Source organism: Meles meles, chromosome 2 (genome assembly GCF_922984935.1).
Source record: "Meles meles chromosome 2, mMelMel3.1 paternal haplotype, whole genome shotgun sequence".
Lineage (NCBI taxonomy): Eukaryota > Metazoa > Chordata > Mammalia > Carnivora > Mustelidae > Meles > Meles meles.
The window spans coordinates 174189424-174204867 of NC_060067.1; the positions used below are offsets into that span (position 1 = coordinate 174189424).

Here is a 15444-nt window from a genome sequence, read left to right on the forward strand (position 1 = left end):
CAATGAGATATCACCTCACACCAGTCAGAATGGCTAAAATTAACAAGTCAGGAAACGACAGATGCTGGCAAGGATGCGGAGAAAGGGGAACCTTTCTACACTGTTGGTGGGAATGCAAGCTGGTGCAACCACTCTGTAAAACAGCATGGAGGTTTCTCAAAATGTTGAAAATAGAACTACCTCTGACCCAGCAATTGCACTACTGGGTATTTACCCTAAAGATACAAACGTAGTGATCCGAAGGGGCACGTGCACCCGAATGTTTATAGCAGCAATGTCTATAGTAGCCAAACTATGGAAAGAACCTAGATGTCCATCAACAGATGAATGGATAAAGAAGATGTGGTATATATACCAATGGAATACTATGCAGCCATCAAAAGAAATGAAATCTTGCCATTTGCGACGACATGGATGGAACTAGAGGGTATCATGCTTAGTGAAATAAGTCAATCAGAGAAAGACAACTATCATATGATCTCCCTGGTATGAGGATGTGGAGATGCAACATGGGAGGTTAGGGGGATAGGAGAAGAATAAATGAGACAAGATGAGATTGGGAGGGAGACAAACCATAAGTGACTCTTAATCTCACAAAACTGAGGGTTGCTGGGGGGAGGGGGGTTGGGAGAGGGGGAGTGGGATTATGGACATTGGGGAGGGTATGTGCTATAGTGAGTGCTGTGATGTGTGTAAACCTGGCAATTCATAGACCTGTACCCCTGGGGACAAAATTACATTATATGTTTATAAAAAATAAGAAATAAATAAAAATGTTTTTTAAAAAAGCTTCTGCACAGCAAAGGAAAAAGTTAGAAAAACTAAAAGGCAGCCTACAGAATAGGAAAAGATGTTAGCAAATGACATATGTGAAAAGATTAGTACACAAAAAGAATGTATAAAACTCAACACCAAAAAAAATGAATAATCTAATTTTAAAAAGGGGGAAAGACATAAACATTTTCCCAAGAAGATGCACAGATGGTCAACACACATGGATGCTCAACATCACTCGTGATCAGGGGAATACAATTCAAAACTGCAATGAGATATAACCTCACACCTTTCAAAATGGCTAAAATCAACAACATTAAGACGATAGCTATTGGTGAGGTTTTCGACACAAGGGAACCTTCTTGCCCTGTTTGTGGAAATGCAAAGTCATTCTTCATTCTGGAAAACAGCATGGAGTTTCCTCAAAAAGTTAAAAGTGAAAATACACAACAACCAGCAGCTGCACCAGTAGGTATTTACCCAAAGTAGACAAAAATACTAATTCTAAGGGATGCATAAACTCCAATGTTCATAGCAGCATTATCTACAATAGCTGAAATATGGAAACAGCTATATCCATTGACTAATGAATGGATAAAGAAGAAATGGTATATATATACAAAATGGAATATTACTTAGCCATAAAAAAGAATGAAATCGTGCCATTTGCAGTGATACGGATGGCGCTAAGAGCATTATGCTAATACCATATGATGCCACTCGTGTGGAATTTACAAAATAAATGAGCAAATGTGGAGGGAAGGTTAAAAAACAGACAAGTTCTTAACTATAGACTATAGAACAAACTACAAACTGATGGTACCAGAGGAGAGGTAGATGGAAAGATAGGTGAAATAGGTGATGAGGATTAAGGAAGGTAATTGTGATGAGGACCAGGTGTTGTATGGACGTGCTGAATCACTATATTTTACCCCTGTAACTAATATACTGTTGTTAACTAATTGGAATTTAATGAAAAACTTGATAAAAAGATAACATAAAATATGTTAACTGCTAAGAGAAAAAAAAGAACTAAGGGAAAGGAATATAATACATGAAGAAAATGAGAATAATAACAGACATGGAAATTATAAAAAGAACTGAAACCAATTCTGGAGTGGAATTATACAATAAGTGAATTGAAAATTCATTAGAAGTGTTCAACAGTAGATTTGAAGAGACAAGAAAGAAACAGCAGGTAGGATAATTGAAATTACTGAGTATGAACCATGAAAAACTATAGACTCCAAGAAACAATCTGGAGGTTTCAGAGGGGAGGAGGGAGGTGGGTAGGGGGTAATAGGGTGATGGATATTGGGGAGAGCATGTGCTGTGATGAGTACTGGTTGTTGTACTTAACTAATGAATCCCCAAACACTGCATCAAGGACTAATTATGTACTATGCAGTGGCTAACTAAACATAAATAAGTAAATAAATAAATAAATACCTAAATGAATGAATGCATGAATAAATAAAATAAAAATAATGTAATAAAAAAATTACTGAGTCTAAGGACAAGAGAGAGAGAAAAAAAGAATTATGAGACACTATTGTGTGTAAAAATATGTGAATTATAGAAGTCCCTGATAAAGAGAGAATTTTTAAGAAACAATGGCTAAAACCTTCCCAAATTTGATGAAACACATGAACCTATAAATCCTGGAAGCTCAATAACACTAAGAAGCATAAATCCAAAGAGAACCATACCAAGACACATTATAATCAAAGCATTATAATCAAACTATCAAAGCTAAATACAAACATAGAATATTGAAAGCAGCAAGAGAGAAGTAATGATCAGATTATCAGTCAATTTTTCACCAGAAACCTCAGAGTTCAGGGATACCTGGCTAGTCAATTAAACATCTGACTCTTGATTTATGCTCAGGTCATGGTCTCAGGATTGTGAGATGGAGTCCCACATAAGACTCTCTGTTGAATGTGGAGTCTGCTTCAGATTATTTGCCCTTCCCCCATTCTTTCTTTCAAAAAAAAAAATTGAAAAAAGAAAAAAAGACACCTCTGAGGTCAGAAGACAATGGGATGATATACTTAAAGTGCTAAATGCAGAATGATGCAGTCACGTTAGAAGAAATCCTAGAAGTTTCTTATGAAATGAAAAGAACTCTTACATTACGATCTAGCAATAATACTCCTTGGTATCTTCCCAAAGGAGTCAGAACTTAAATCCACACAAAAACGTGCAGATGGATGTTTTTAGCAGTTTGGTTCACAATTTTCCAAACTTGGAAGCAACCAAGATATGCTTCAGTAGTTAAGTGTATAAATAAATTGTAGTATATCCAGATAATAGAATTTCATTCAGTGCTGAAAAGAAAAGAGCTATTAAGCCATGAAAAGGCATGGAATAAGGTTAAAAATATATTACTAAGGTAAATAAAACTGTTTGTAAAAGCTACATACTGTATATTTCAATTATGTGACATTCTGAAAAAGACAAAACTATGGAGATAGTAAAAAGTTCAAGTATTCCCGAGCATTAGGAGGATGGGAAGTATAAAATTTACTAAGAAACCATTCTAAAGGTAGCAGTTGTTTTAATCTACATTATTTATATAAGGCTAAGAATAAATTTATAGAGATTTGATTTCCAATTTACTACTGATATTAATAATTTAAAATACATTAAAGCAAAAATGGTCATTTATTGTCATTTGTTAAAAATTTATATGAACTTTTTTATAACCCTTCATTGTTAATATAAATGGACATAAATAAACAAATGAAAATATACTTACCAAATTTTTTTCAACTACAACATGCATTTCTATATACTGAGAGGACTCTGAAAGCGGCTGAAAAAAAATCACAAATTTTATATCAAAATTGAAGTATTACTTGTTTCAATATATATCACCATTTCATGAATTCAATGTTGCAAAATACAATTTTGTATATAAAAAAGAATTAGATAACTTAACCAAAACTTGCTATCACTGAATCATTTTCAGAAATTTTACATTTGTCACTTCTTTTGCACTTGATCAAATATTTAATTTATTCAAAAAAGAAACTTTCTTTTACTTCCATTGTCCATATTCTCATTGGTATTGGGCTATTCATATTATTTTCTCTAAGGAAACTTTTCCATTGACTTTCCATTACAAGATGACGTTTAATTAGCTTAAAAATTCTATTAAACTGTAGCATGTGGTCCTAAGAGTTTTTTCTATACCCCAAAATAGTGAAGACACAGCTCTGAGTCTAGAAGAGTGGGATTTCATTTGAAAGATAAAGTTAATATTTGTATAATTTGCCTCAGAAAAATGTCAACAAATTAATTTTTTTTAAAAAAAGGAAAACACTATTCAACAGAGAATCAAAATGGCAAACTTTGTTAAATCATATCATAGGTATCTCAAGATGGATATTCTGGATTTCATGTGGTTAAATTAGGCACAAATGAGAAGCCTAATGATATTTGAAATCTGGCTTATCATTTATGCGACTTAGAGTGTTTCCCAAAAATTAGGATAAAGTAATAATTGTTAGTTACTATTAATACAATTACTTCTATTCATCATTATTTTTTGGTGAAGGAGGAAGGCAATGGAGAAAACATATAAGACAGTCTTTGTAAGCACTTAAACAATATATGTGTGGAAAACTTCAAATATTTTGTTACTAAAATAGCATACATCTACATTACTGGAAAATATTTGGAAGCAGAGAAGGATCATCAAATTTCAGAAATTTCAGAAAATTTTATCAAGTTTATTTTAGTGTCTACATGTTTTCTTCTTTAAACTGATATTTAATCCCTTGAAAGTTCAAAACCATTCCATTTTAGGTAAACTGTTTTCCTTAATACATAAAAAGGACAATTAAAGAGGGAACAACAAATCTGGGGTTTAGTGGAGAAGAAGAATAATGATTTTAGTAACTTAAAGGAAAAAGAAAAGTTGAGAAAGGTCAGAAAAACAAATTTAGGGATCACTGATTACTCATTTTTCCCCCTCACTTTAAAATTCTCTTTCTTGGCCCAAGTTTTGGAGATTTGAGGATTTTATTTTTAAAATGTGATGAAATCCCCTTATGGTCTAATTGGTTTCTTATAATTTATTCCAAAGTTAAGTACCAAATGTTGCAAAATAGTCTTGTTTATAGGACTCTATCCTTTATTAAAGTCCCTAAACAAGTAAGTGACACTACCTTACTGGACAATAAAAATAAACATTTAAATTAATTGGGAGAAATAATATATTAGTGGACTGAGGGATTCAAATTTATTTCTTTGTTTTAATGAACATAAGTGTTGTCTAACATTCCCTAAAGTAATTCTTGACCTTCTAGATGAGGATTGGTTAATATTCAGTTAATAACAATTTATTTATTCATTTAATGAACAGTATGCTTTTATGCAGAAAAAAATACACAGTCCATTCTAGCCAAATAAAAGCTTAAGACAAAGGTGCATAAAATAATGAGAAATTGTGTGTGTTGGAAACGTGAGCAGATATTTGATTTCAAAAGACCTCTAAAACTATTTTATTTAGTAGGAGAAAGTAACCATATACAGAGACAAGTTGTTTATATATCTGTTATGTAAAGATGACTCCAATTGTAGGGAAATTTTCTTTAGTCAAGTAAATACTAAAGAATTGAATCCAAGCAAGAAGATCATGTAATGTTATCAGATGATCCAATTGCAACATATATAGATTAAAGATTTAAGTTCAAAAAATGTAGAAGTCATGGGTAGGAATATTTAGGGAGTGAGAAGGGACATAAAGATAATTGATAAGTAGACATGATAGAAGATAGATGATACATGATAAAGGATACAGATTATAGATAGATCATAGATTGATAGATGATAGAGAGATGATAGACATATAGGAGATACTCAGATAGATAGATGATAGATACAGTTAGATAAAGACACAGATACATAGACATATAGAAGAAAAATAGATATAGGTAGACAGATAATATGTATTTGTGTATTTTAACATGAGATAACTCAGGAAAAAATTTAGAGAGTGGGAGATCTGTAAATCATAGTAGATAAAATCCATGGAAAAATATAAGACAAACAAATGAAAACCTGAGACATAACATAAGAAATATCAGTATCTAGAATGTGATTGTGTAAGAAAAAGTCAGAAAAAGTAGATGTAATGAAAAACAGGAGAGTTTTATCAGAGAATAAAGTGAGTCAAAAATTCCAGGGAGTTTTTATTTTATTTCACCAATAACATACTTAATGACAGTAGACTGAATCCTTTCCACCTAAGATTGGAAAAAGACAAAGATATCTCTTCTTACCAAGTCAACATTGTACTTGAGGTGCTAACCAGGGCAATTCAGCAATGAAAAATAAGTGAAAGTTATCTTAATTGCAAAAGAAGAAATAAACTACCTTTATTGAAGATGGCATTATCTTACACATAAAAAACTACAAAAAGTTCAATAAGAAACTAATAAATAATTTAAACAAGTTTGCAAGATAGAAAATCAGTACAATGAATTCTGGAACTGAAAAGAAATTTAAAAATAAATAAAAATTTGAAAAACAAAGACATAATAAATAAATAAATGCACTGTAAGTACATCTAAAAAAAAAGAAAATCTGTACATATAAACCAATAATTTTCAAACACTAATAGAGACACAGCTTTGAAATAAAAACTAAATGTACCTTAATATTTAAATTAAAAATATAGAAATAAATTTCACAAAGAAGTTTTGTGTTTTTTTAACATTTTATTTTTTGAGAGAGAGCATGAACAAAGAGAAGGTCAGCAGGAGAAGCAGACTCCCCGTGGAGCTGGGAGCCCGATGTGGGACTCCAGGATCATGACCTGAGCTGAAGGCAGTCGCTTAACCAACTGAGCCACCCAGGTGCCCTTCACAAAGAAGTTTTGATGACAATTTGAAGACTGAACTATATAAAACATTACAAAATGAAATTAAAGAAAACCTAAAAGTAAAAGGCTATTCGATGTTCATGGATAGAAAGAGTTAATATTGTAAATGTTAAATTTCCCAGAGCAATCTACAAAATCAACATAATCTTATCTGGCTTTATAAGGGAACTTAAATAAATAAAATTAAAAATTTGTTTGGAAATGAATACTACCCCAAATATCCACAAACAGTATCATAATAGGACATCCCAGAAGAGTTTACACTTGCTAATTCCAAAACATACTTCAAAGATATAGAAGTTAAGAAAAAAAAATGAGGTTCTAGCATAAAAATAGACACAAAGATCAATGAAACATAATTGCAAGTACAGAAATAATCCCAAACATTTATGGTCAACGGATCTTTGGGTGAAAAAAGCCATGAAAATTCAGTGGAACAAAGTATAGTTTTATCAATAAAAAGGTGTTGGGAAAACTAGGTTTCAAATAAAAGATGATGAATTTAGAAGTCTACCTTACTCTTTAAAAAAAATTGACTTAAATTGGATCATATATTAAAATGAAAGATATTAAACAATAAAAGTTTTAGAAGAAATACAGTAATGAATTTTCTAATTTTGGTGTGATAGTTAATTTTAGCTGTCAACTTGCTTGGACCACAATGCTCTGAATTGTAGTTAAACATTATTCTGGATGTTTCTGTGAAGGTGATTTTAGATCAGATAAACATTTATATTGGGGGACTTTGATTAAAGAAGATTATCCTTCAAAATAGTTGAACCTCATCCAATCATACATACACATATATATGCATCTTGGTTATGTTTCTCTGGAGAAATTTCTACCCTGAAAGATACCCTTAACTACTGTATTTGTTGAGCTGAGATTGTTGAAAACCAAGCTTAGAATCTGATTTGTATGAATGGATGAATTATAACACAAGTTGAACTTCAATGTTCCATGCATCTACTGTTAAATTATGGACATTGATTAGGAGGAAATGAGATCCTGAAAACTGGAATAAAGACATATGGGAAGATTCTGATGAAGCTGAGATTTACTGAACCCCTGAATTCTGATGAATCTTCTTTGCCAGTAGAAGTAACCTCTCCATCCCTGAAAGTGAAGATCAACCCTGTCTTTATTTAAGATAATGTAATGCCCTGTCTTGAGACAGTTGCTTTAAAAGATGCTGGTGATTCTCCTCAGGACTCTAGATATGTATATTCAACATTTATGTGAATTGCATTTGTGTTAATTATTTGACATAATAAATATGGAGAAAGGAGTGCATCTCTAGACAATAAAGATCTAGATATCACAAGTAAAAAATGCAACTAACAGTAGAAAATGCCAGCTTGGAGTTCTAAAAAATTGAATGACTAGTTGTAAGGCTTACAATGGAAGTTATGATGTTTCTGGTACATCTATCTATCATCCATCCATCTATCTATCATCTATAATCTATATTAATGTAAATAATTTGTACATTAGAAAAATACATTGTTTATATTGCTGCATATCAATAATCATATATTTTACTCAGTCACCTACCTCTATGCTTTGTATTTTATAGGGCATTTCTCTTGACTCAATATGCTTCTCAGCATATAAAGAAACACCTTTATTCTTATGTTCTACTTGATAAATCACATGTTCAAAACCAATTGAAGGTTCCAAGGGCTCAATACCATAACTTACATTTTCAAACTGTAGTAAGCCCCTACAAATTTCAAAAATATAAGTAAATAAATAAGATAATGCATTTTTAAAGTCAACACAATAAATACAAAAATGACACTGAATAAGTTTTTTTAATAGTATGTAGATTATTTTGAGTCTTAGTCTTAGATAGTAATACAGAAAAAGGTTACTGAATATCCACTAACTTACTGAGTATCACAGAATAGTAACATTATTGGTATTCACTTAGCAATTAATATTTTATGGTCTACAAATATATCAAAAATCTTAATTCAAGATTGGGTAGGAGACATTGTAAGAATTTGCATACTCCACTTTTCCCCTTAGAGTTTCCCACAATAAGTCATGTCTCACTTTAGAACCTCTGAATATAATTTTAAAAATTTAAAAATTTCTAAAACACTATTCTACTTCATAATCATAAAATGATATAACATAACCTGAGTCCAGTACATGTGCTAACAATCACCATAGAATTTGGATAGCCTTCAATATACCCTTGGTAGTAGCAAAAATTCTGAAAAAGATAAAATACAAAAAGATAAAGATAAAATACATGCACCTCTATTACAATAATTCATTAAAATAATTCATGTTAAAGGAAATACTTTCAAATATTTAAAACATATATTTTATTTGTGTGTATGTGTCAAATACTCATTGTTTCCAAAATAGATTTCTAAGATTAGTAAATGAGGATTTGGTTCAATTCTCGAAAAATTTCCCTGCAGGGTCAAAAAGAATTAAGTTTGTACTGATTTTGAAAACTTCAAAATTGCTCCCAACTACACTATTTTCAAGGGGCAATCATAAAATATTACCTATCAGTATTCCGAGAATTAAAACCTTTAAGTATTAAAAAAAATAATAATAAGTACCTTTTCGTATTTTTTCCTGTTAAAAATTTAACATGACATTTGCAGTCATTAGGGTCAAAGTAAAAATCATTAAAAACTTTTTCTCCACTCTCTTCACTTAATTTTGCAAGATTGAGGTTTTGGGACTTCATTGAGATAAAAAGCTTCTGCACAGCAAAAGAAACAGTCAACAAAACAAAGAGGCAACCCATGGAATGGGAGAAGATATTCGCAAATGACACCACAAACAAAGAGCTGATATCCAAGATCTATAAAGAACTCCTCAAACTCAACACTCAAAAAACAGATAATCACATTAAAAAATGGGTAGAAGACATGAACAGACACTTCTCCAATGAAGATATACAAATGGCTAACAGACACATGAAAAAATGTTCATCAGGGGCACCTGGGTGGCTCAGTGGGTTAAACCTCTGCCTTCATCTCAGGTCATGATCTCAGGGTCCTGGGATCAAGCCCCGCATTGGGTGCTCTGCTCAGCAGGGAGCCTGCTTCCCCCTCTCTCTCTGCCTGCCTCTCTGCCTACTTGTGATCACTCTCTGTGTCAAATAAATAAATAAAATCTTAAAAAAAATGTTCATCATCATTAGCCATCAGGGACATTCAAATCAAAACCACACTGAGACACCTTACACCAGTTAGAATGGCCAAAATCAACAAGAAACAAGTGTTGGAGAGGATGTGGAGAAAGAGGAACCCTCTCACACTGTTGGGGGGGAATGCAAGTTGGTGCAGCCACTTTGGAAAACAGTGTGAAGTTTCCTTAAGAAATTAAAAATAGAGCTACCCTTTGACCCTGCAATTGCACTACTGGGTATTTACTGGGTATTAGATGCAGTGAAAAGAAGGACCATCTGTACCCCAGTGTTCATAGCAGCAATGTCCACAATAGCCAAACTGTGCAAAGAGCCAAGATGCCCTTCAACAGATGAATGGATAAAGATATGGTCCATATATGCAATGGGATATTATGACTCCATACATAATACATGATACAGCTTCTGTATCAACATGGACTGGACTGAAGGAGATTATGTTGAGTGATATAAGTCAAGCAGAGAGAGTCAATTATCCTATGGTTTCACTTAATTGTGAAGCATAAGGAAAAACATGGAGGACATTAGGAGAAGGAAAGGAAAAGTGAACTGGGGGAAATTGGAGGTGGAGGCGAACCATGAGAGACTGTGGACACTGAGAAACAAACCGGGGGTTTGGGAGGGGAGGGGGGGCAGGGTATAGCTGAGCCTGTTGGTGGATATTAAGGAAGGCATGTATTGCATGGAGCACTGGGTGTGGTGCATAAACAATGAATCTTGGAATACTGAAAAAATAAAATTAAATTAAAAAAACAAGATTGAAGTTTTAAAAAAATGAATCCAAAGGAGAATTTTTTCTTTTCAGAATTACTTGAGTGTAATGCCAGAGTAGCATGCATCAATTCTCTCACTGATAACAAATATAAACTCTGGAAAAATAATTTTTAAACAATCACTACAAAGGACGAAAAGTAAAGCAGGGATCAGGGAATCCAAACTAAGAAGAAGAAAACTGCATTTTCTTAGATTTGCGTTTGTAATGACTTTCAACTGAGGGCACTCCACAAGGCAGAGCAGCATAAAGCAGCTAATGTTCAAACAACAACAACAACAAAAATTACTGAGTGTCTAGAAACTGAGATGCAATATTCAAGAAAAGAGGAGGCATAAAGTTAGGGCTTAAAAACGGGTGCTATTAACATAGGTGTAGGTTCTTTTCTTACATCTAAACTGAGACTATATGAAAGAAATCTCAAGTAGCTTAGCAGAAACTAAGACCAGAAAAACTGGAAGAACTAAGGAGAGATTTTTGGCTGTCTCCAAACACAAGAGAGTAGAATTTAGAAATTGGTTCCAATCAAGTTAATTGTCTGCAATAGTGGGAATAAAAACAGCCATAAGGTCCAATGTGTCATTGAATATAGCCAGTATATGATTTTAAAATATTGTATATATGATTAAAAGAAAAATGTGGCCCATAGTCAAGAGGAAAATCCAAAAGAGAACTGACCAGGAAATAACTCAGGATTTTGGAATTAGTAAAAAAAAAAAAAAAAAGGCATGAAAATAGATATTAAAAATGGGATCAATAATATAACGGAAGGTTGGGAGAGGAGGAGGGGGTTATGGACATTGGGGAGGGTATGTGCTATCGTGAGTGCTGTGAAGTGTGTAAACCTGGTGATTCACAGACCTGTACCCCTGGGGATAAAAATACATTATATGTTTATAAAAAAAAAAAATTGGAAGGGGAGGCAAACCATAAGAGACTATGGACTCTGAAAAACAACCTGAGGGTTTTGAAGGGTCAGGGGTGGGAGGTTGGGGGAACAGGTGGTGGGTACTAGGGAGGGCACGTTTTGCATGGAGCACTGGGTGTTGTGCAAAAACAATGAATACTGTTATGCTGAAAAAATAAATAAATTAAAAAATACCAAAAAAAAAGAATATAACGGAAAATTTGAGCACAATAAGGAAATTCAGCAGAGAAATAAATATAAATTAAAATAAGAGAAATGAAAATAAATTTTTTAAAATGTCAATGCTTGTGCTCTATCTCTCTCTGACAAATAAATAAATAAAATATTTTTAAAAAGTCAACTCTAAGTTTTAGAACAAAAAATATATTTAAAATGAAATATATTTAAAATGAAATGACACCTGGGTGGCTCAGTCAGATAAGTGTCAGCCTTCAGCTCAGGTCATAATCCCAGGGTCCTGAGACCAAGTCCTCCATTGGGTTCCTTGCTCAGCAGGGAGCCCGCTTCTCCCTCTATCTGCTGTTCCTCCTGCTTGTGTGCTTTCTCTCTCTCCTACATACATAAATAAATAAGATCTTTAAAAAAAATAAAAATAAAATGAAATATACTGGGTAGGTCTTACCTGCAGAGTGGAGAAGGTAAGAGAAAAGTTTTTTTTTTTTGTTTTTGTTTTTATGTTGTTTTTTTTTTAAGATTTTATTTATTTGAGAGAGACAGTGAGAGAGAGCATGAGCGAGAAGGTCAGAGGGAGAAGCAGACTCCCCATGGAGCTGGGAGCCCGATGCGGGACTCGATCCAGGAACTCTGGGATCATGACCTGAGCCGAAGGCAGTCGTCCAACCAACTGAGCCACCCAGGCATCCTAGAGTATGAGCCTACATACTCATATTGCTACATGTACTTAAGCACATACATGTACATCACTGTGAAATAATAGCTTAAAGACCACAATTGTTTTTGGTTTGGTTAACCATCTGTTTAATAAGGCTAACTTGAACCGAAGTGTCTTCATTCTTATTGGTTTCCATGAATTGGTTAAGTTCATCTTTGATCTCCTGGTTGATCCAAGCATTCTTAAGCAAGGTGGTCTTTAGCTTCCAGGTATTTGAGTTCCTTCTGAACTTTTCCTTGTGATTGAGTTCCAGTTTCAAAGCATTGTGATCGGAGAATATGCAGGGAATAATGTCAGTCCTGCTTTGTGACCCAATATGTGGTCTATTCTGGAGAAGGTTCCATGTGCACTTGAGAAGAATGAGTATTCTGTTGTTTTAGGGTGGAATGTTCTGTATATGTCTATGAGGTCCATCTGGTCCAATGTTTCATTCAATGCTCTTATTTCTTTATTGATTTTCTGCTTTGATGATCTGTCTATTTCTGAGAGAGGCATATTAAGATCTCCTACTATTATTGTATTCATATCAATATGACTCTTTATGTTGATTAATAGTTTTCTTATGTAATTGGGTGCTCCCATATTGGGGGCATAGATATTAACAATTGTTAGATCATCTTGGCGGATAGTCCCTTTAAGAATTATGTGTTGTCCTTCTGTATCTCTGACTACAGTCTTTAGTTTAAAATCTAATTTATCTGATATGAGAATCACTACCCCGGCCTTCTTTTGAGGCCCATTGGCATGAAAGATGCTTCTCCATCCCTTCACTTTCAGTCTGGGTGTATCCTTAGGTTCAAAATGGGTCTCTTGTAGACAACATATGGATGGATCCTGTCGTTTTATCCAATCTGCAACCCTGTGTCATTTTATGGGCACATTTAGGCCATTAACATTGAGAGTGATTATTGAGAGATACGTTTTGATTGACATCATGTTACCTTTGAAGTTTTTCTGTCTGTAGATTGTCTCTATATTTCTGTTCAATGATATTCTTATTTTAAGAGGGTCTCTCTTAAAACATAATTCCTCATTCTAACTATAAGTTGTCGTGAGGACTTTCGAGAACCTAAAATCTTGGGAGGAAATCTCTCTGCCTCTAGTACATGAACGTTGTTTCCATTCGTGAGATTGGGAAATTTTTCATAGACAACTTCTTCCACTATATCTTCTAGACTTCTTTCTTTTTCCTCCCCTTTAGGGATTCCAATAATTCTGATGTTGGAACGTTTCATGGCATCGTTTATTTCACTGATTCTGTTTTCGTGGCTTCTGAGCTGTTTGTTCCAGGCTTCCTCCTGATCCTTTCTCTCTATCTGTTTGTCCTCCAGATCACTAATTCTATCTTCTGTCTCAGTTACCCTAGTTTTTAGAAAATTTAGATTAGATTGGAACTCATTGAGAGCATTTTGAACATCATCCCTGGTGGCTTTCAGTTCTGCCCTAACATTGTGACCATCATCCCTGGTGGCTTTCAGTTCTGCCCTAATCAATTCTGTTTGGTCATCCATGGCTTTCTCCAACCTAGCTATTGCCTGGATAATTGTTAGTCTGAATTCCTTTTCTGACATATTGTCTATGTCGATAGCCATTAGCTCTGTTGCAGAAGGCCCATTCTCTGTATTTTTCTTCTGTTGGGTATTCCTCCTCCTAGTCATTTTGGAAAGAGATGACTGAACAGATGCAGCTGGACTTATCGATTGTGGTGCAGTCAATGTGCACCCTGGAACATTTCTGTGCAATCAGGATTCCCCACCCAAATGAAAGAAAAAAGAAAAGTAAAAGAAATAGAGAAGAAGAAAGAAAAAAAGGGGGGGAAGAAAAAAGGAAAAAAAAGAGAGAGAGAGAGAGGAAAAAAAGGGAAGATAAAAGAGAAGGCTCAGCCCAAATGGGCCACAAGGTAAGATTTATGAAGTATACAAACAAAAACAGACAAACAAAAAGACTGATAAGTATATGACAAGAGAAAAATATATATATATAAGCAAAAAAAAAGGGAAGAACCTCATCAGAAAGAACCCCAAGTATAAGATTTATATATTATCAGGACAAACACAAATTCACAGAAACACTGACAGAAGGAAAAATTGGGAGAGTGGTTATAAATTCTCAGTGTGGGTGAGGAAGGTTATTTTGATTCTTCCTGAAGGTATCTTGGATGTTTTTGTTAAGGGACTCAACTTTCCTAAGTTACAGGGGGATTAGGAACTGGTTTGCCTATAGGGGTAGCATTGATTGGGGAAAGGGGATTACCTTGAAGTTTAACTCTATATGTATAGTAGAAAACAAAAATTAAAAAAGAATAAACTAGACTAAACTAAGTTAAAACTAAAAAAGAATTAACCTATGGGATACAGCAAAGGCGGTTCTAAGGGGGAAATACATAGCCATCCAAGCCTCCCTCAAAAAAATTGAAAAATCCAGAATACACCAGCTGTCTCTACACCTTAAAGAACTGGAGAATCAACAACAAATCAAACCAACTCCACATGCAAGAAGGGAAATAATCAAGATTAGAGCAGAGATCAATGAGGTAGAAACAAGAGATACAGTAGAACGTATCAATGAAACTAGGAGCTGGTTTTTTGAAAGAATCAATAAGATCGATAAACCATTGGCCACACTAATCCAAAAGAAAAGAGAGAAAGCCCAAATTAATAAAATTATGAATGAAAAGGGAGAGATCACAACTAACACCAAGGAAGTAGAAATAATCATCAGAAATTATTACCATCACTTATATGCCAATAAGCTAAGCAACCTAGATGAAATGGATGCATTCCTGGAAAACTATAAACTCCCAAAATTGAACCAGAAAGAAATTGACAACCTGAATAGACTGATATCTAGTAATGAGATTGAAGCAGTGATCAAAAACCTCCCAAAAAACAAGAGCCCAGGACCTGATGGATTCCGTGGGGAATTTTACCAAACTTTCAAAGAAGAAATAACACCATTCTCCTGAAGCTGTTCCAAAAAATTGAAGCAGAAGGAAAACTTCCAGACT

At 33.7% G+C, this 15444-nt stretch overlaps 1 protein-coding gene across 1 annotated transcript in view; it reads right to left on the bottom strand.

The window, feature by feature from the left end:
- The window catches only part of ADAM2 (ADAM metallopeptidase domain 2), a 137290-nt gene that overhangs the window by 101760 nt on the left and 20086 nt on the right, over positions 1-15444 (bottom strand). Inside the window, exons 5-7 of the mRNA XM_045998251.1 lie at positions 8812-8888; positions 8222-8390; positions 3536-3592 (exon numbers count right to left, since the gene is read on the bottom strand). Coding sequence (XP_045854207.1) covers positions 3536-3592; positions 8222-8390; positions 8812-8888 — 303 coding nt within the window. The remainder of the gene's footprint in view (positions 1-3535; positions 3593-8221; positions 8391-8811; positions 8889-15444) is intronic.